The sequence below is a fragment of the Ursus arctos genome, unplaced genomic scaffold (assembly GCF_023065955.2).
Source record: "Ursus arctos isolate Adak ecotype North America unplaced genomic scaffold, UrsArc2.0 scaffold_10, whole genome shotgun sequence".
Classification (NCBI taxonomy): domain Eukaryota; kingdom Metazoa; phylum Chordata; class Mammalia; order Carnivora; family Ursidae; genus Ursus; species Ursus arctos.
The window spans coordinates 66,041,062-66,060,962 of NW_026622764.1; the positions used below are offsets into that span (position 1 = coordinate 66,041,062).

A 19,901-nucleotide genomic window follows, 5' to 3' on the forward strand; every position below is an offset into this window, starting at 1 on the left:
TTGTTTGAATATTTTGCTGATACTCTAAAGTGACTCAAGATTTTGCTACAAAAGAAAACATTGGAGGCCATTGAGCTTTGGTTATTTTTGGAAATTTCCTTTCTAAAGAAAAAAAAATCTGCTGTAAGTAAAAGGTGCCTGTTAAATTGTGTTTAAGCCATATGCATTGAATAAACATAATAAGAAAGATCAAATAGTATAGAGCCTACTATGTGCCAGGTTCTGTTGAAAGTACTTTACCTATGCTATTCATCAAATATTCTCAATACCACAGGGTAAATATTATAATTATCATCATCCCCATTTTACAGATGGGGAAACACAGGCTCAAGAGAGGTTAGATAAGTTGCCCCCAGTTCTACAGCTAGATATTAGCAGTGTAAGACTCAAAGCCGAGGCAGCTGGGCTTTGGTGTCTCTGTTTCTCATTATTACACACACTCCCTCTCTAGCAGAACAAGACAGTCTTCATTCTGGCACCATCTGGAATGCACTCACGTTACTTTTATCACCAAAAGATGTTGTTTCTGTTTCCAACTCACATTAAGGTTTAGATACCTTTGGATTTATTATGACCGGCAATGCAAAATATAAAATGAGAAAGAGGAAGACTGGCAGGATGATGATAATGAATTGACATTGTCTGTTAGATTTGACTATAGCCTCTATTAGAATGATCTCTAAATTTTTCCCTCCATGAATAAGGCACCTAAAATGAACACTGCGTCTTGAGGATTGCCCTTGACCTCCAAAGTTGGCCTGAATAGTCTGTGGGAGAAAAGTCATGATGTTGGAATCTATTCTCTTTGGATAGAATCAGTTGTTTGAATATTTTGCTGATAATCTAAAGAGACTCAAGATTTTGCTACAAAAGTACACATTTGGGGCCATTGAGCTTTGGGTATTTTTGGACATTTCCTTTCCGAAAAAAAAAAATCTGCCAAACTGAGTATTTCATGAACTGATCAAGATAAGAGTCAGTGACGTTAGGTGGACAGTGAGAGTATAAAAGCTCTTCACAGAGGCAAATGTCTGCATTTATGCTGGACTACCACAATACAGGCACCGAGTATTCGATCCTATCCAAGGGCAAACACTTGGTTATTCTCATATTTCATACTTCTTTTGTATCCTGAAGAGCATTTCTTTGATAAAAATAAAACTGCCTACTATTTTAAACATTACCAACACATCCATCAATGGGGGAGTAACTGCCAAGATCAGTCCTGTGTACTGAAATGTGGTGGTCAAAAGATATTGGTGCCTATTCAGATAAAAACGAGATGCAAAAACGTCTCTGTTTCTCTCTCTTTTCAGATTCCCAATTTCCCATCAACATTGTGGCTGTCAAGAATGATCATGATTTTCTTGAAAAGGACCTTGTAGAACCTCTTTACAGGTAAGTCGTGTGATTGCGTTACTTTCAATTGTGCAGTCTCCAACAGGTATCATTGTATTGCGGGGCAAGTCAACAGCTCCCTAAGTATTTATTGAGTGCCTACTCTGTACCAGGCCTGGGTCCAAGTTCTAAGTATGCCACAGTAAGCATGATTGGACCCTGGTTTTATGGAGCTTAAATCCTAGTCGGAGGCTTCAGAAAATAGATTGAGGAAAAAGAGTCAGTGAGAGAAAGAGAAGGAGAGGGAGAAGTTATCTCAGAGAGTGTTCAGTGCTATGAACAAACTAGATTAAGACTAAGCTATAGACTGTGGTGATTGGGGTCAGGGGTGGGTTAGTGGAAGGAGGCAGCAGGGGAGGTCACAGCATGAGGGCCCGAGAAGGCCCTGAAAAACTCCATGAGTATGTCAAACTTGGCTGTATTTTTTGCAAAGGCAAGTGATTATATCAGCAAACTAAAATATGTAAGCTCAAGTAATTATATCAGCAACCTGGGATATTTAGGCCTTTGCTAGGTGATAGATGCTGGATAGAAACAAAGATGCATATGAGTACTTCCCTCCCCTCCAAGAATTTATAATCTGGTTGGAGAAATCTAGTTGAAGAAATAAAGCATGAAAATAGGAACAAATAAGTAATAGTTGTAATCTGAGTGATAGGAAAATCCAGGAACAATTAAGTGCTGCATGAGAGACTGTACGTGTCTGTAGAAATTTGAAGTTTCCTAACTAAAGCCCTGGAGAGAGGTCAGGGCTGGAGATAAATATTAGTTACAGGAGGTGAGTCATTTTTCCGCGGCCACACAGCTAGTTATGGGCTGAACTGACCTTAAAACGTAGTACTTCAGGGCACCTGGCTGGCTCAGTCAGTGGAGCGTGCAACTTTTGACTCAAAGTTGTGAGTTCAAACCCCACACTGGGTGTAGAGATTCCTTAAAAACAAAACAAAACAAAAAAATTAGAAACTTGAAAAAATGCAGTACTTAAAATTTGCAATCCAGTGTTCTTTCTAGCACATTCTGCATTGACATAGAAAGATGGTAGTTTAATCAGAAAGTAATGATGAGCAAAACTTTTGTGAAGATAGGAGAGACCAGTGTATGTTAGGATAGTGTGCAAATAACCTTAATCTTCCTGAATCTTCAGGCATACATATTTTTGTATTCACTCTGTGGTTCCTATGTGAAGAGAAAATAGATTTGCATTAAGAAGTGATATCTGAATGTTTAAGGAAAACAGTACTGTAGGTTTGCTTAAGTGGGTAGAAGAGCAAAGAACTCTTCAAATCACAGATTATAGGGCTATGTGGGCTAGAAAACAAATATGCACAAAATGCCATTTGCGAGCATTTATGAGAGGAACGGATGGTTTGATTGTGACTCTTTAAAGGTAATGAATTGGAAAAGCAGTGTTTTCAGGGTGTCTGGGGTGTACCCAAGCAGGAGCATCTCCCTGCTCATAAGAGTTCACTCAACCCAGAACTGTTCCATCAGCACCTCCTTCTGAATTTTCCCCTCTTAGTTTTAACCAAGGGCATTTTTATAGCCGACTTAAAAAAAAAAGGAATTTTTATATTTTAATTATATTATATTGCATTATTATTTTCTCCATTGAATGTCTTAAATTTATGTATTCTTTTTTAATTTTTAAAAAATTTTTTAAGATTTTTATTTTATTTATTTTAGAGAGAGAGCACTCACATGCATGAGTAGGGGGAGGGGCGGGGGGAGAGAGAGCGAGAACCTCAAGCAGACTCCATGTGAAGCTGGAGCCCTACGTGGGGCTTTATTCCAGGACCTGAGCCAAAATCAAGAGTCAGCCGCTTAACCAACTGAGCCACCCAGGCGCCCCAAAATGTATGCTTTCTTTAAATCAAAACATCATATATACATACATATATAGGTATATATACATATATAAAGTAAAATTTACTATTTTGAGTGAACAGTTTTCGAGCATCTAACTGCCACCACAACCAATATGAAGAACAGCTCCATCACCCCCGAAAATTCGCTGGGTCCCCTCTGGCATCAACCTCTAACCCTACTCCCACCCCACCCCACCCCCCTGGCAACCACTGATCTGGCTTTTGTACCTATAGTTTTGCCTTTTCTAGAATACCATATAAATGAAATGAAACAATATGTAGCCTTTTGAGCCTGACTTCTTTTACTTAGTATAGTACACTTAAGATTCCTCCATGTCGTTGGTGGGTCGGTCAGTACCAAAACTGAGCAGCATTGCATCGTACGGATGTACTGCAGTTTGTCCATTCACCAGCTGAAGGACATTTGAGTCATCAGTTTTGGTGGTTCTAAAGCAATGATAAACATTTTCATATTCAAGATATTGTGTGAACATAAGTCTTCATTTCTTTTGGGTAAAATCCTAGGAAGGGGATGGTGGGGTCCATTTGATAACTATATTTTAACTTTATAAGAAATCACCAGACATTTCAAAAGTGATCCTATCATTTTGCATTTTCACCAACAATGTATGAGAGTTCTGGCTGCTCCACATCTTTGCCAGCACTTGCTGCTGTCGGTTTTTGTTTTGTTAATTTTATTGAGGTACAGTGGACACACAATGTTACATTAGTTTCGCGTGGTCAACACTGTGACTCAACAAGTCTCTACATTGTGCTATGCTCTCACAAGCAGAGCTCCCTTCTGTCGCCATATAATGCTATTACAATACCGTTGATTATATTCCCTAGGCTGTACCTGTCATCCCCATGGCATATATTGTTTGTTTTGGTTTTAGCCATTCTAATAGGTGTCTAGAGTTATCTCATTATGAGTTTAATTTTCATTTCCTAATGAGTAATGATGTCGAATATCTGTTCATGAGCTTATTTGCTATACCTGCATTTTCTTTGTTCAAGTCTTTTGCCCATTTTTCAAAATTTGATTGTTTTCTTATCATTGAGTTTTGAGAGTTCCTTATATGCTTTAGAGTAAACCCTTTGTTAGATATGGGTTTTGTAAATATTTTCTGCCAGTTTGTAGCTTGTCCTTTCAATCTCTCTCTCTCTCTCTTTCTCTCTCTCTCTCTTTTTTTTTTAAGATTTTATTTATTCATTTGAGAGAGAGGGGGAGAGAGGGAATGAGCACAAGCGGAGGTGGGGAGCAAAGGGAGAGGGAGAAGCAGGCTCCCCACTGAGCAGGGAGCCCAACTTGGGGGCTCAATTCCAAGACAACAGCTCCCTAAGTATTTATTGAGTGGGATCATAACCTGAGCCAAAGGCAGGTGCTTAACTGACTGAGCCACCCACGTGCCCCTTGTCTTTTCGATCTCTTAACGGTGTCTTTCACAGAACAGAAGTTTTAAATTTTGCCTAAATCCAGTTTATCTATTTTTTCCGTATTTTTAGCCCTAAGAAATTTTTGCCTAACATAAGGTCACAACTCTTTTCTCCTTTGTTTTCTTCTATAAATTTCAGACTTATGTTTTACATTTATTTGATGGTCTGTCTAAAGTTAATTTTTTATAAGGTACGAAGTATGGGTCAAGATTCATTTTTACACATCAGCATCCCATTGGTTTGGCACCATGTTGAAAAGGTTAACTTTCTTCATTGAATTGCCTTTGCACCTGCATTGTAAATCAATTGACCATGAATGTGTAAGTCTGTTTCTGGACTGTCTCTTCTGTTCCAATTTATCTGTATGTCTAATCTTTCATCAATATATGACGCATGATTACTTAGCTCTATGTATGTCTTGGAATCCAATAGTGTATGTCCTCCAACTTTGTTCTTTTGTTCCAGAATTATTTTGGCTATTCTAGTTCCTCCGTCGTTTCATATAAATTTTAGAAACAACTTGTTGATATCTATTTTAAAAATCCTCTGGAGTGTTGATTTGGATTATGTTGAATCCCATAGATCAGTTTGGGGAGAATTGACAGCTTAACAGTACTGAATCTTGTGATTCATAAATACAGTGTATGTTTTTTTTTTTTTTATTTAGGTGTCCTTTGATTTTTTTTTTCAGAACCTGACCCGTAGTTTTCAGCATATGGATACTATACTTCTTCAAATGTACTTAAGAATTTCATGTTTTATGGTGCTATTGAAGATAGTAGAGATTTTTTTATCATTTCAATTTCCAGTTGCTCATTAATAGTACGTAAATTTTTTATATATTGTTCTTGTATCCTACAATCTAAATTCACTCATTAGTTCCTAGTAGCTTCATCATAGATTTCTAAAATTTTATTTCTAAATATAAATAAAGGATTACATTGTAAACCAAGAATAAAAATTATAGTACATATTTTCAAGTCAGGATTGCAGAGGCAAACACTGTCTCTGAATGCGCAGTTATGTTCACTGGTGACATGGCTGACCAGCTTTGAATCTCATACATGTGGGTAGTAAATCCTTATCTAATTACTGCTGTTAGTGATCTGAGATGCCCTGACTAAATTCTGGACTTTTCCATCAAAGTCTACTCTTTCTTTTTTTTTTTTTTTAAGATTTTTTAATTTATTTAAGAGAGAGAGAAGGAAGGAGAGGGAGAGAGCATGAACAGGGGGAGGGACAGAGGGAGAGGGACAAGCAGACTCCCTGCTCTGCAGGGAGCCTGACTCAGGGCTCCATCCCAGGATCCTGGGATCATAACCTGAGCTGAAGGCAGACACGTAACCAACTGAGCCACCCAGGCACTGCCCCCAAAGTCTACTCTTTAAAAATAAAATGCCTTTCAGACATGTTATAGAGATGACCCAGTACCATGAATGTGAAATCATTTAGAGATCTAAAGAGTTCTGAATAATACTGTTAGTGTCAGCCAGAAAAATCAGGAAGGCTTCTTTTGCAGGCCCATGCCCCATCTCTGACACAGCCCACAGCAGGATCCATGCAGACATACCCCGAAAGGTATGGCTGCGTAAACATGTCTAAATGTGGTGATGCCAGACACCACAGTGTTCTTCACAGGGGCCCAGCTCGGGTAAAAATGGCGAGAGTGGCAGGAGGTTGTTATAATTGGAATAATTCTTACGATAGCTGTGTCTCCAAAAATATTATTAAGTAAGAAAAGTGTTTGGCTGGAAGTGTGCGAGCTGAGATTCTTGGGGCGTAGGAGGGGTGGGTGAAACAGAGGCCAAAGGAGTAGTCACAGCAGGGTGGGTCAAAGGAAGCAGGCACGGTACGGAGGCAGACATGGAGGTAGCTTGGCTAAGGGGACCCGTATGCAGCTTCTTTCCCTTCATGACAAGTTCCACCAGGACACTGATATCCCATGTAGCAAATAGTGGAAAGCAAGCAGAAGGAAGACCTCCAGCCTGAGGGGAATGACTGCACTTATAAAACTTTGAGATAGATGAGTGGTTAATGAGACACTCACCCACTCACATGGTATATACTGATTGATGCCTGGAGAGCAGTAAGGGGTTGTGATTTTATCCCTTTTCTCACGGGTACATTGCAGACGCAGTGATAGAGTTGGTCTCGTGTTTTATTTTAAAGCTTTGTGGGCTCCACACTTCTCAAATGCATATTTGAAGTGCTGAGCTAATGCAGACTCATAAAGGGAGCCATAGCCAGAGGGCAGGTAGCTTCTGCCAGGTAGACAGATGAAGACAAGAGGGCTGAACGTCTCCTGCAAATGTTACCCGCGACAAGAATTTTACTCACCTTTGGTTTTCTGGAAGTGTCTCACCTGTGTAGACAGACAGTGTCCTAGGTCCTAATTACACGTAGTGAGTTGCTGGCAGCATTTTCGAATGGCTGGAAAAACACAGCGTACTGAGGATATCAATGACAAGGAAGACCCACGCCTGGCCTGGAGTACATAGAGGTGTGCCTCTTGTTTTTAGGTCTCGAACACTAGACAGGTTTGCTATTTGTGCTGAAGGTGTGAACTTCCAGGCTGGCAGGCATGTCTTACATTGCTTCTGCGACTGTGACAGCGCCAGCACATAGTAGGGGCTCTGCAAACATTTGTAACTGCAAATCAGAGTAGTGCAGTTGCTTATTTTAGCAACCTCAATTATAATTTTGTTTTGATGCTCTTTGAACTCTTAGTTGAAAAATATTTTCCCCTGTGAGTAATGAAAAGCTAATTGCAAATCTAAGTACCTAGATGAGCTAATTGGAACTGTTAACTGTATCAGAATGTAGGAATAGCCAAGGTGTCAAAATAGCTTGCAATGTTTGTCACCTTTAAGGCAAATTGCCGCAAGTCAAAGCCCCTAAATGAGATTTTTTTTAAGGATAAGCAATATGTTTAATTCGCATTTTGATTTGCGATATTCACTCAGACTGATAATATAGGGCCTTGATGTTCAAGGTGATCTATGAGTTTCTAATTTAGTATTAGGCCAGTAAATCATCCATGTAACTTATGTTGCTAGTAAGTGCTAGTCAATTGTATTGTGTTTAAAACTAGAGCATTACCTTGTTCAATACCATTTCAGGGAGATATGGACTTGGTTAGGATTCTAGAGTGCATCTATCACTGTCCTTTGTATTTTAAAGGATAATTAATGACCATGGTTTTCATGTGGGGCAGGGGGGCTGGTGGAGGAGAGTGCTAACAAAAATGATATTTATAATTTACCTCTGCACACAAACGCACGTCCTTGAGTGTGTTAAATAACATTAATAAATTAAGTAATGGTAATCTTTATGAATATTAATATATATTCTAGATATTTTCTCTTTTAGAATATTTGTCACAGAAAATGTACAGTATTATATATTATGTTACGTCATATAGTAATATGTGACAATTAACTGGACTGAAACCTTGGACACATCATTGAGGGAAAGGTATAGGGGGTTACAGAATAATCATGGTCACTTCCAACTTTAAAATTCTGAGCTATAAAAAAAATACAGATCCCAGTAAATGATGATTTTATTTTTTTTAAAAACACAAAGTGCTCATTATCTACCAAGCACCACTCTAAGCATTCTACAAATATTTAGTTATTTACTTCTTATAACAACCCTATAAAGTAGGCTCTAACTAACATGATTCCCATTTTAGAGACAAGGAAACTGAGGCACAGAGTTATAAAATAATTGACCCACTTATAGCTAGCGAATGCATTGCTAGGATTCAAAGCCAGATAGGCTGCTTCTGGAGTTTCCAAAGAAAGCTTTGGTCGGAGACCAATAAGCCAGAATCCTCACCCTGAATTCTCAGGCTAATGCAGTGGTCTCAACCTGTAAGGGGAGGAGCATTTTGTCCCCCCTCAACATCTGGGGCCAAATTTTTGCTCATCACTACTGGGCCATGATACCTGCATCTAGTGAATGGAGGTCAGGGATGCCGCCAAGCCTCCTGTAATGCACAGGGTAGTCCCCACAACCAGGAATTGTCTGGCCTCAAATGCCAGTTGTACCAGGGTTGAGAAATGAGTAAATTACAATTTACTTGGACAAATGATATGATCACTAGAAGAACAGATGCAAGGGAAGGGATTTCAGAGAGGGCTTCTGGAAAAATGACCCTAAAAGGCCAGTAGGGATTACCCAGACAAGAACACATGAAATTTTGATGCGCCTCTTTTGAACTTTTAGCTGTTTTTTTCTCAACTAAGTTAATGTGCAGAAAGACGTCTTTCTCCCTACCCCCACCTCCACTATGAACCTTACCACAATGGAGCCTATATAGTATAGGGCAGCCTTGGTTGGGGTACAGACAGGCAGACACATGGCAGGGTCAGAGATAGGGAATTTCACACACACACACACGCACACATATATGAAAAACGTTGGTCTTTGTATTTTAAAATGGCTTCTTATATAACCTTTTCCAACCATCTACTCAAAATGACTTCAGTGTGTATAAACTTTCAGGAAGAATACACAAGAAACTACAGACTAGGACAGCAAATCGAGGGGAGAGTTTATATTTTTAATTACATATATATTAGCTCTATATTAGATATTTTATATTGCACTATTAAAAACCTTAACAATGTTTTTAAAAGTGCCTTCCTTTGCCGGATAAATAATGGATGACAATGGCTAACATCTAGTGAGTACTGACCATTGCTTAGTAGCAGCATACCAAGCTGTTTACATTGGTCTCATTTCATTTTCACAAAGCCCTATGAATGCAAGGTGTTATTAGTATTGCTGTAATTCAGAAGAAAGGGTGACCAGACTCCCCTTGGTTTGAGCAGCTGGGGGTGGTGATGCCCCTTGCTGTGGAGTCTGGCCAGGGTCTGAGCAGGAGAAAGTGTGATAAGCTGAGGCCTGGGGGATTGGGACCCGGAGGAGATGTCCAGTGTGAGGCAGGTCTGGCCAGGGACCTCAGCTGGAGACAGATGCAGAGTCATCCACATATACGGGTAGGAAGATCCTGAGAGGGTATGAGTTCATCCAGGGACAGTAAGGAGAGCAGAAGAGGACTACGACTGAACAGTAGGGGCCCGTATCCAGGAAGCAGGCAGGAAAGGAGCCCAGAGACAACCCCAGGGCCCAGAGTGAGTGCTTTAACCTTCCAGTAACCCCGGCCTGTTTGTGCTTTGCTTTTCACCTTTGAACCTCTCAGAGAAATCTCTGGTTGTGACCCTTGCTTCAACTTGGACCAGTTCTCACTAGAGAAATTATCTGGATTAGATGCAATCATTGTTAACAGTTAAAGGCTAGGGACACCCCATCTGGTTTTTCCAGTGCAGGTGTATGTGAATTTAAAATTTATCTGAAATCCTGCAAACTAAGGAAGTCCAAGAAAACCTGCACCTTTTTTTTTTTTAAGTTCTTTACTCTTGGGCCACTGTGGCCGTTGAAGCTTATTGATTTTCCTTGAACCTTGGGTCTCACACTCTTCCTTGAACCTTGATCATTAGAACCTGTAGCTTATTTAAAATTATTTTTCTGGAGATGTAGTGTACAACCTGGTGACCAGAGTCAACGATACTGTATTGTATATTTGAAAAGTTGCTGAGAGGATAAGTCTTAAGTTCTCGTTACAAGAAAAACAAAGTAACGATGTGTGGCTGTGGATGTTGACTTATCCTGGTGATCATTTCGCAATATATACAGACACCAAATCATTAGATCGGACACCTAAAACAAACACAATGTTATATGTCAATTACATCTCAATAAAAAAAAATTATTTTACAAATCCCACCGTTTCACACACACATCCATTCCCCCGACGACAACATATACATCCTTCCTTTTCTTCCTGTAGCCAGATCTGTCTGTGCATAACTGTTTTCCTCCCACATTCCAGCTAATAGCCAGGGACAGTTGCTTGTGGGTTTCTGGTCTGGAAGAGAGGTCAGCCTTTTGCAGCAGCGTGACCTCTTGGTCGGAGAACAGCTAGAGTGAAAAGCTCAGCAGAGCAGAGGCATGGCCTTCGCAGACTCAGCGGTGGCTCTGGGACAGGCACCTGTGGACTTCTGACTACACTCTTTTTTCCGCAGACACTGTAAACTCTCCCGCTGGATGGCCTGTGATTTTTGTAAGGCCCCACCCTTGCTGAGTTCCATTGCAGAGTTGTCTGACCGGCATAGCTCTCCATCCCGCTCTGCAGTCTCTTTTGTAAACTCCCCGGGCAGCCGGGAGACCTTTCCCAGGCCCTGCGCTCCTGTGTGCAGGGAGGAACTCATGCTCCCCCTTGCCATCGATTCCTGGGTCAGGAGGAGTCTTCCGTCTGGAGTCTCCGTGACTTTGTTTCTGAAGGTCTTTGAGCGTCACGCCCAGAACACTCCTTAGCAGACAGGGCTAGATACCTTTAGCCCCTGACACTTGAGTGGAGGGTGAGAAGTTCAGGCTGCGGGCTTTAATCAGAATCGCATGTTGGAGATGAATGTGTGTACCTTTGCTTGTTACTCTTCTCGTGGCTTTGGCAGGAATATTAGAAATATCACAGGAAAGTGGCCATTAAGTCAGCATGGGAGACCTCAGGACCCGTCTAAGTCTGGTAGTTGAACTATAAAATGGGAATCTAAAATGTAAATGTGAGGAAGGGAACGGTTTTGTGGCTTTTCTGGACATCCACAGGCAGAGGGCCTTCTGTGTCTCCCAGACAGGCCTCCGTCACAGTGGAAGTGGAAGAATCCTCTCAGACAAGGCCCAGACTGCCCTCCTGTCACCCCCAGATGCTTCCGACACATGCACTGCTCGCAGATCCCCAGCCCTCGCAGCAAGCACGCCACTGTGCCTTTTCCTGGTTCTTCTGCATGGCCCCTGGGTTCTGTCCTCCCGGGCCCCCTCTGTCGGGGTCTCCCTCCTGTGCACCCCTTGATTTGATGCTGACCACCGCCCCACTCTGGTTCTGGTTACCTACCAGCTTCTAGGTGTTCCATAGTAAAAACTGTATCTTATTCGGTGGCGTAGCTGGTAGTGGGGGCTTCCTGGCCTTGTGCTGAGCAGGAAGTCAATAAAGGTGTGTTAAACTGAACTAGAACCCGGAAGAAAATAACCTGTCAGCTCACGAATTATTTTCTTTCTACATGTAAGGAAAATATTATATGATGATAAATTACTCCTTTTCTCCACAAAATACCCCACATCTCTCTCTCTTTCTTAGCTAGACTTCTTAAAAGAGCACTCTGCGTCCATGGCCTAACTTTATCAGGGTCCCCTTGCCCCTCAGCTCTCTTCCTTCAGGCTTCTCGGAAACTGCCTTGGCTAACTGCTAAGTCCAAAAGGCACACTTGAAGCTGTCTATCATTTACTTTTCCATAAATAATTGGCACAGCTAACCATCTACTCCCTCCTTTCCGTAATGCTCATTCTGTGGCTTCTCAGATGCGGCCTTCAGCTAGTTCTGTTGACCTCTTTCCTTCCCCGAGCCTGGCCCCTCCTCTCTGGCCCATGCCTTACACACTGGAGTTTCCAGGTTTGGCTCAGTTACTGTATATTACATTACTGTCCTGTCTAAGATCCTTCAGGAGCTCCCCCTCGCCCAGATTGCTCTTGACGTATTCATTTTGGTCCTTTGTGATCTAGCCCCTGCCTTTCTCTGCAGACATTCCCAGTCACATACTTGAAATTGCTAGACTAAAGCACGCTATTTAACGCCTATTTGCTTTGCCTGTAATTCTTTTAGCCTGGGCAGCAAATTTCTCTTAGTCCTTCACAGGCTTACTCAAATATTCTCTCCTCTGGGAGGTGTTGTCCTTATGCACTCAGGAAGTGAGTTGCTTCTTCTTCTATTTGTCATATTTATATTGCACACAGGACTGCGAGACCCACAAGGGCTGGGACCACATTCCCAGTACCTCCCCCTTGTTCCTGGTACATAGTACACCGTTGGATGAATGAGTCTTGACTTCTTTTCTTCTTATTGACTTTCCCATTAGAACCTCAGGTTTCACTCTTAAAATGAGATTTCTATCTCCCCTTACTAATGGATTAGCCCTTCTTAGGGATTCTGACGACAACAGTAAAAATTAACAGGTTCTGGCAGTGATATCGTTGTGACATTTCTTCTAAAAAGATCAAACTGCTTTGCTTATGTTAACACAGAAATCCAGTTTGTCCAAAGCGCAAAGCGGCCAGGCTTCATCATGTGTAATGGATTTTCTCTTTCCATGGAGAGAGAGGAAGAGGGGAAGGGAATCGCCATTTATTGAATAGCCTGTGCTAGTGACAGGACTGTGTTCTCATTTTGCAGGCCCCGCTGAAACTCTTCTTGGGTAGCCAGGAGCAGAGAAATCACTGGCAGGAAGAAGTCCTAGCTCCACTGCTAACGAACGTGTGGCTCCCTTGAGCAGGTGGTCCTCTCAGATCCTTATTCTCTTCATCCGAAAATAGCAGGGTCAGACCAGATTGTCCCTAGAGTCTGCCAAGCTCTGAAGTTTCTTCAGCAAACATTTACTGAGAGGATTCGCCGTAGCCAGTGCCTGTGCTAGGCATTAGGGATGCAGATCAGATGCAGTCCTTAGCCTGTCCTATTCAGTGGGGGAGAATAATTCGGTTATTCTGACAGTACGAAGTCTATTGGGACTACTTAAAATCAATCTCCGATTAGACCTATATAAACAAAATATGTTGGGTTAAAAAAGAAAAACCTACTGAAACTACCACGTATAAAATTTCGTGCTAGGCCTAAGGTGGGTGAGAAGAATAAATTCTGGTTTCTGCCTCAAAAGAGGCCCTGATCCAGTAAATAAAATAAATTCATGCAGCAAATAAAATAAATTTTATAATCAAAATTATTATTCATGCAGGACTAGTTTTTCAGGAAACCAGTGCTAGGCCAACTCAGATAACCTGGTTTTCTAGGAGTTAACAATAAGTTAGAGGTAAATACCGATGCTAAATATTTGTTGAATGCAGCTTGGCGTCATTCATAGCAGAATTTCACGGGGGTTTTGGTGAAGTGCTCTGAATACTCTGTTATGTGACGTGTTCTCTTCCCTGAGGCAGCCGGTCCTTAAAGAGGCATTTACATCTCTCCGGGACGTGTGTTTCATCCATTTCGTATTCTTGCAGAGTCTGGCCGTTGTTTAATTTTACCTTGTGCAGGATAAATCACAGGCTGATGTTACAGCATGCTGGAGCTGTCGACCTAGTTTCAGGCCACCATAAAGAGTGTTTTCTCTCTTTGTGTCTTTTTTTTTCATCTTAACAAATCAGCTATTTCCCCCCCCAGCATTACTGAAGTGTATTTGGACAAATAAAATTGTATGATATTTAAAGTGTACGACATGCTGATCCGATATGCATATACATTTGGAAAGGAAGAGTTGAATGGTTGTGTGTATGATATTCGAAGTTGTACCCAGAATTTCCACGACATTTTCGATGACGATAGTTTTGTAGATAGGTTTGAGAACTAATGGGCCAGTGGATGGAGAGAAAGAAAAAAAAAATGCGGATCACTTTACATCAGTAATTTCAAAGTTGGATACATAAAGTGATTTTCAAATGAATAAAACGAAACGATGTCTTTTAAAGAATAGACTTTTTAAAGAGCCATTTTAGGTTCACAGAAAATTTGAGCACAAAGTACAGAGAGTTCCTGTGTGCCCCTGTACGTACACACACTCAGCCTCCTCCCCAGCAGCATCCTGCACAGAGTGGGACATTGCCGTTGATGGCCCAACACTGACACATCATCATCACCAAAGTCCATAATCTGCGTTAGGTTTTACTCTTGGTCGTACGCATTTTCTGGGTTTGATAAATGTGTAATGATTTGTATTCATCGTTATAGCAGCATACAAAATAGTTGCACAGCCCGAAGATCCTTTATGCCCTGACTGTTCAGCCCTCCCTCCCTCCTAACTCCTGACGACCACTGATCTTTTTACTGTCTCCATAGTTTTGCCTTTTCCAGATTGTCTTATAGTTGGAATCACACAGTCTGTAGCCTTCTCAGATTGGCTTCTTTCACTTAGTAATTTGTCTTTTCATGGCTTGATGGCTCAGTTCTTTTTAACGCTGGATAATATTCCATTGTCTGAATGTACTACTGTTAATTTATCCATTCATCTACTAAAGGACATCTGGTTGTTTCCACGTTTTTGCAGTTATGAATAAACCTGCTGGAAACATTCCTGTGCAGGTTTTTATGTGTACATAAGTTTTCAACTCATTTGGATAAATACCAAGGAGTATGATTGCTCAATCCTATGGTAAGAGTGTGTTTGGCAGGAAGAAACTACCAAACTATCTTCCAAAGTGCTGTACCATTTTGCATTCCCAACAGCGGTAAATGAGCATTCCTGTTGTTCCACATTCTTGTTAGCACTTGGTGTGGTCAGTGTTTTAGAATTTTGTCATTCTAATAGGTGTATCATGTTTATCTCATGGCTATTTTAATTTGCAATTCTATAGTGACGTATGATGGTAAGCATCCTTTTACGTGCTTATTTGTCATCTGTGTATCTTTGGTGAAGTGTCTGTTCAGACTATTTGCCTATTTTTTAAATGGATTGTTTGTTTTCTTATTGAGTTTTAAGACTTCTTTGTATATATTAGGTAATAGTCCTTTTTCAGATTTTTTTTGCAATTATTTTCCCAAGTCTATAGCTTTTCTTCTCACACACTTGACATTTTCTCTCATAGAGCAGAAGTTTTTAATTTTAATGAAGTTCAGTTTATCAGTTATTTATTTTATAGATCATACCTTTGGTGTTGTATCTAAAAAGTTATCACCAAACCTAAGGTCATTTAGATTTCCTTCTATGTTATCTTCTAGGAGTTTTATAATTTCGTGTTTATACTTAAGTCTGTGATTCATTTTCAGTTAATTTTTGGGAAGGGTATGAAGTCTATGTCTAGATGGAGTCCGTGTGTGTGTGTGTGTGTGTGTGTGTGTGTGTAGATGTTCGGTTGTTTCAACACAATTTGTTGAAAGATATCAGTTCTCTGTTGTATTACCTTCGCTGCTTTGTCAAAGATAGTTGACCCACTGCTATGGGCCTATTTCTGGGCTCTCTATTTTATTCCATTGATATACTTGTCTATCCTTTTACCAATATCATACTGTCTGGATTACTTTAGCTTTATAGTAAGTTTTGAAGCTGGGTAGTATCCATCCTCCAACCTTCTTTTCTGCTTCAGTATTATATTGGCTATTCTGGGTCTTATGCCTCTCCATCTAAACTTTAGAATTGGTTTGTTGTCTTTTAATTTTTCACTTAATATTGGACATTTCACACATTATAATGTAGCACCTCTCAAAATCAGACCCCCCTCCCCAAGGTTTGTTGTTGTTGCTATTGTTTAGTAACTTTCCTCAACTAATTCTCCAAAATTTGAATCCTTTGCAATATATTACCACTGAAGTCTCTACTTGGTTAGAGGGTCAGCAAATGATTAGACAGCTTGTACAGAACACCAATGCCAGACAGAGGTGAGAAATTAGGACATTCTCATGCCTTTTCCAGGTATGCACACAGTTCTGCATATGTACTTGGCCTTCTAGATTCCTAAGAATGTGTTAGAACTTTTCTAAGTCCCCTATGGACATCTCATTCCTACAGCTATTCTTTTTATTTCTTTTGGTTCATATCTTGTTTGGCCCAAATGTTATCACCATTTTAGGCAGATGCGATGTTAAATAAATTGCCACTGATTGTTTTTACAAACACCCTAGGAAAAAAAACTATTCTCAGTGATGAGCTCAGAGTCAGGTTAAATGAAGATAAGCCCTATGAATGGGGGCATTCAGGGAATTGCCAGAGAGTTCAGATAATGACAGTTCTTTAATAATGGAGCTTTTGGGGAGCCGGAGCCATTTTGCCCTCTCCAGTGGCTTCTAGGCTGTCAGTTTTCACAGCTACTCTGATTGTGATGCTGTTGTTTTTCAAAGCTTCTGCGAAACTGAGAAAAGAAACATGAGAATAGGACAAGTTCGGATGCCTCAAATCTCACTGTTCTTACATAGATTCAACCATTTTTCTTAAATAGACAGTACTTGGATTGTCTCAAGGCTTTATTAATTTCCAGAGTTCTTCAGAAGTTGATTTTGACAATTATTGCCAATAGTCTTCTTGTTTTTATAGAGGCTCAGAGTGTTAGAGATTTTTATTGCACCATTCCCACTGATGGCACTCATTTACAGTATTTTTTATTCAGCTTTGTTGAAGTATAATATACATTCAAAAAATTGCCAACTTAATTAAGTATAATATACATTCAAAAAAATCACAAACTTAAAATACACAACTTGATGAATTTTGTCAAATATATACGGTTATGTAACTATCACCACAATCATGGTATAGAACATTTTCATTATCTCAAAAAGTTCTATATTGCTGGCATTTGGCAACCACTGAACTGTTTTCTGTCACTACAGATATACCTTCTATAAAATTTTGTATAAATGCAGTTATATAGTATGTGCTTTTTGTGTCTGGCTTCTTTCACTTAACATAATGCCTGTGAGACTCATCCATTTTGTTGCATGTATCAGTAGTCAGTGACTTGGTATAGTTGAATATTTTATTATATGTATGTACCCCAATTTTTATTTCCATTTGCCAGTTAAGGGACCTTTGGGTTATTTCCAATTTTTGGTGGTTTTGTGAACAAATCTGCTATGAACATTCAAGTACAGGTCTTTGTATGGATGTATAATTTATTTTATCTTGGATATAAAGAACTAAGAGTAGAATTGCTAGGTCCAATGCTAAGAATATGTTTAATTTTATAAGCAATTGCCAAATTATTTTCCAGAAAGGCTGTATCCTTTGGAAGTTTCAGTGGTTCTGTGTCTTTGCTAAAACTTAGTATTGTCAGTGATTTTAATTTAGGCATTCCAGTGTATGTTGTGGTGTCTTATTATTTTAATTTGCATTTCTTCCAAGATTACTGATGTTAAGCATCTTTTCATGTGCTTATTTGCCATTTGAATATCTTCCTTTAGAACCGTATGTTCAAATATTTTTGCACATTTTTAAAATCAGATTGTTTGACTTATTATGGAATTGATTATGGAGTTCTTTATTCTGGATAAAAGTCCTTTATGAGATGCAGGTTTTGCAAATATTTTCTCCTGGTAGAAGATTAATTCTTAAGGTGCCAGCAAATATCTGAGTTTAGGGGAGCTAAAAGGACCTAAATCTACAGTCAAATCTAGTTTGAGTCTCTAGCTTTAAAAAATGATAAATGAACTTCCTGTTTGTGTCAGAAAGTATAAAGCATATTCAGGCATGTGGTATATAAAGGATGAGCCCTTTGATAGCTTTTGTATATGTAGTAGATCAAAAACTTTTGCATAGAATAAAAAGATTTGTTTGTGCTTCCAAAGTATAATGGAAGAGCAAGTTTATTAGAAAAGTAAATTTTATAAATAATAAGCAATTCTTACCCAAACAAACCTGTTACAGAGAGGCCAAATAAGCAACATGGACTTATTTAAGCTCTTACATATCATATCTTTATTTAAGCTCTTATATATCTCATTATATATCCAAGTGAGAATATATATATAAAATTTACCTCACATACTACTCTTAGCTCTTAGACAGCAATGTTAACACCTGTGGAACTGGCCAAAAAGATAGGCTGTCAGTTAAAAGAGCAAAGGCCAAGCCCATGCTAAAGATAGCTTCAGACTAAATGATCAGTTTCTAATCCAGGGTTGCTTATTATATTTGACACTAATGAATGTGTAGTCAGTGTGTAAACTGGAGATGGCTGAAAATGAGGGAAGTCATCAAATATTTTTAAATAGATGAGTGACATGAGAAAAAGTTTCAAAATAGAACTGGTTTCAACGTGAAGCATTTGAAGTCATAGTGAAACCAACTAAGAGGCTGTTGCCTGACTTTAGGTAAAAGATGAGAAAGCACCAAAGTAGGGCCAAAGGAGAGGCAAGACTTCAAAAATATCAAGGAAGTATAATTGACAGGACTTGGTGATCAAATGAATACAGATCTGAAAGAAGAGTGTCAAGATGACTCCATTTTCCGGTTTGGGTGGCCTACTTGGTGATGCTCTTAATCAAGATAAGACATTAAATAACAGAAACAGGTTTTGAAGAGAATATAATGAGCTCAGTTTTGAAAGTTGAGTTTGAAGGGCCAGAGGACCCCACAAATGGGTGAGATTAGTGAGTAGTTAGAAATATAACTCTGGGGCTCAATTGATGTGTCTGGGCTAGAGAAAGAGTATTGGACATCATCAGAGTCTAATTTATCTTAAGATGAGATAAGATATTTCAGTACACTCATGCACAGTGAAAAGCGAAGACTGCAGTCTAAATTCTAAAAGATATTAATAGTTAAGGGGCAAGTACTGCTTGGTGACAAGAAGGAGATAGTGTTTAGAGAGATGAGAGAATTCATGATCTTGAATGCCAAAGACAAGAGTTTCAAGGAACGGAGAGTGGTAATTAGTGTCCATTGCTACAAATAGGTCTTTGCTAAAAAGAAGATATTGAATCTGATGAATAAGTCATTGGTCAAAACTGGAAACAGCCTAAATGTCCATCAGCAAAAGAGTATGCAAAACCAGTTGTATATCTTCATAATGGTATGAATTATAAGCAATTATAAGGAATGATTATTGCTATACTCAACAAAATGGATCAATCTCAAAAACATTGCATTGACTGAAAAAAAGCCAGACACATGAAAATACATAGCACATGATTCCATTTTTATGATAACCAAGAATTGCCAAAATCAGTCTATGGGCAACAGAAATCAGAAAGAGAATGTCCCTGGGGGTGGTGGGAGGGGATGTGGTGGTGAGGAGAACTGATGGTAGAGGAGCACAAGAGAACTTTCTGATGTGAAAAAATGTTCTTTGCTTTGTTTGAGGGTAGTTAAAATTGCCAAAATTCATTGAGCTGAAAATTTAAAGCCACTGCAGAGCCAGAATACAAAAAAAAGTCATCGGTCAAAGGTGGGAGATTGAACATCTGAATTTTCTTGCTTTCTAAATTCCCGCTGATTTAGAGAGACATGCCTTTACAAAAGCAATGTCCATACAGAGAGAGACACCACAACTACAAAATTTTCAAAGCAGGAAAACAGAAATAATATAGTAGAGAACTTTGCAAGCCCAAGAAATAAAAAGCTAAGTGGTCAGTGAAGTAAGTCATAAGCTAACTCAGTCTGTACC

The 19,901-nt window shown here is 39.5% G+C and overlaps 1 protein-coding gene across 16 annotated transcripts in view; it reads left to right on the forward strand.

Annotated features, from left to right (window-relative positions):
- Window positions 1–19,901, forward strand: part of STARD13 (StAR related lipid transfer domain containing 13) — a 513,739-nt gene that overhangs the window by 454,122 nt on the left and 39,716 nt on the right. For all 16 annotated transcript variants that reach the window (XM_044381756.3, XM_048215633.2, XM_044381754.3 and 13 more), the window contains one exon: window positions 1,317–1,398. In XM_044381756.3, coding sequence (XP_044237691.1) covers window positions 1,317–1,398 — 82 coding nt within the window. The remainder of the gene's footprint in view (window positions 1–1,316; window positions 1,399–19,901) is intronic.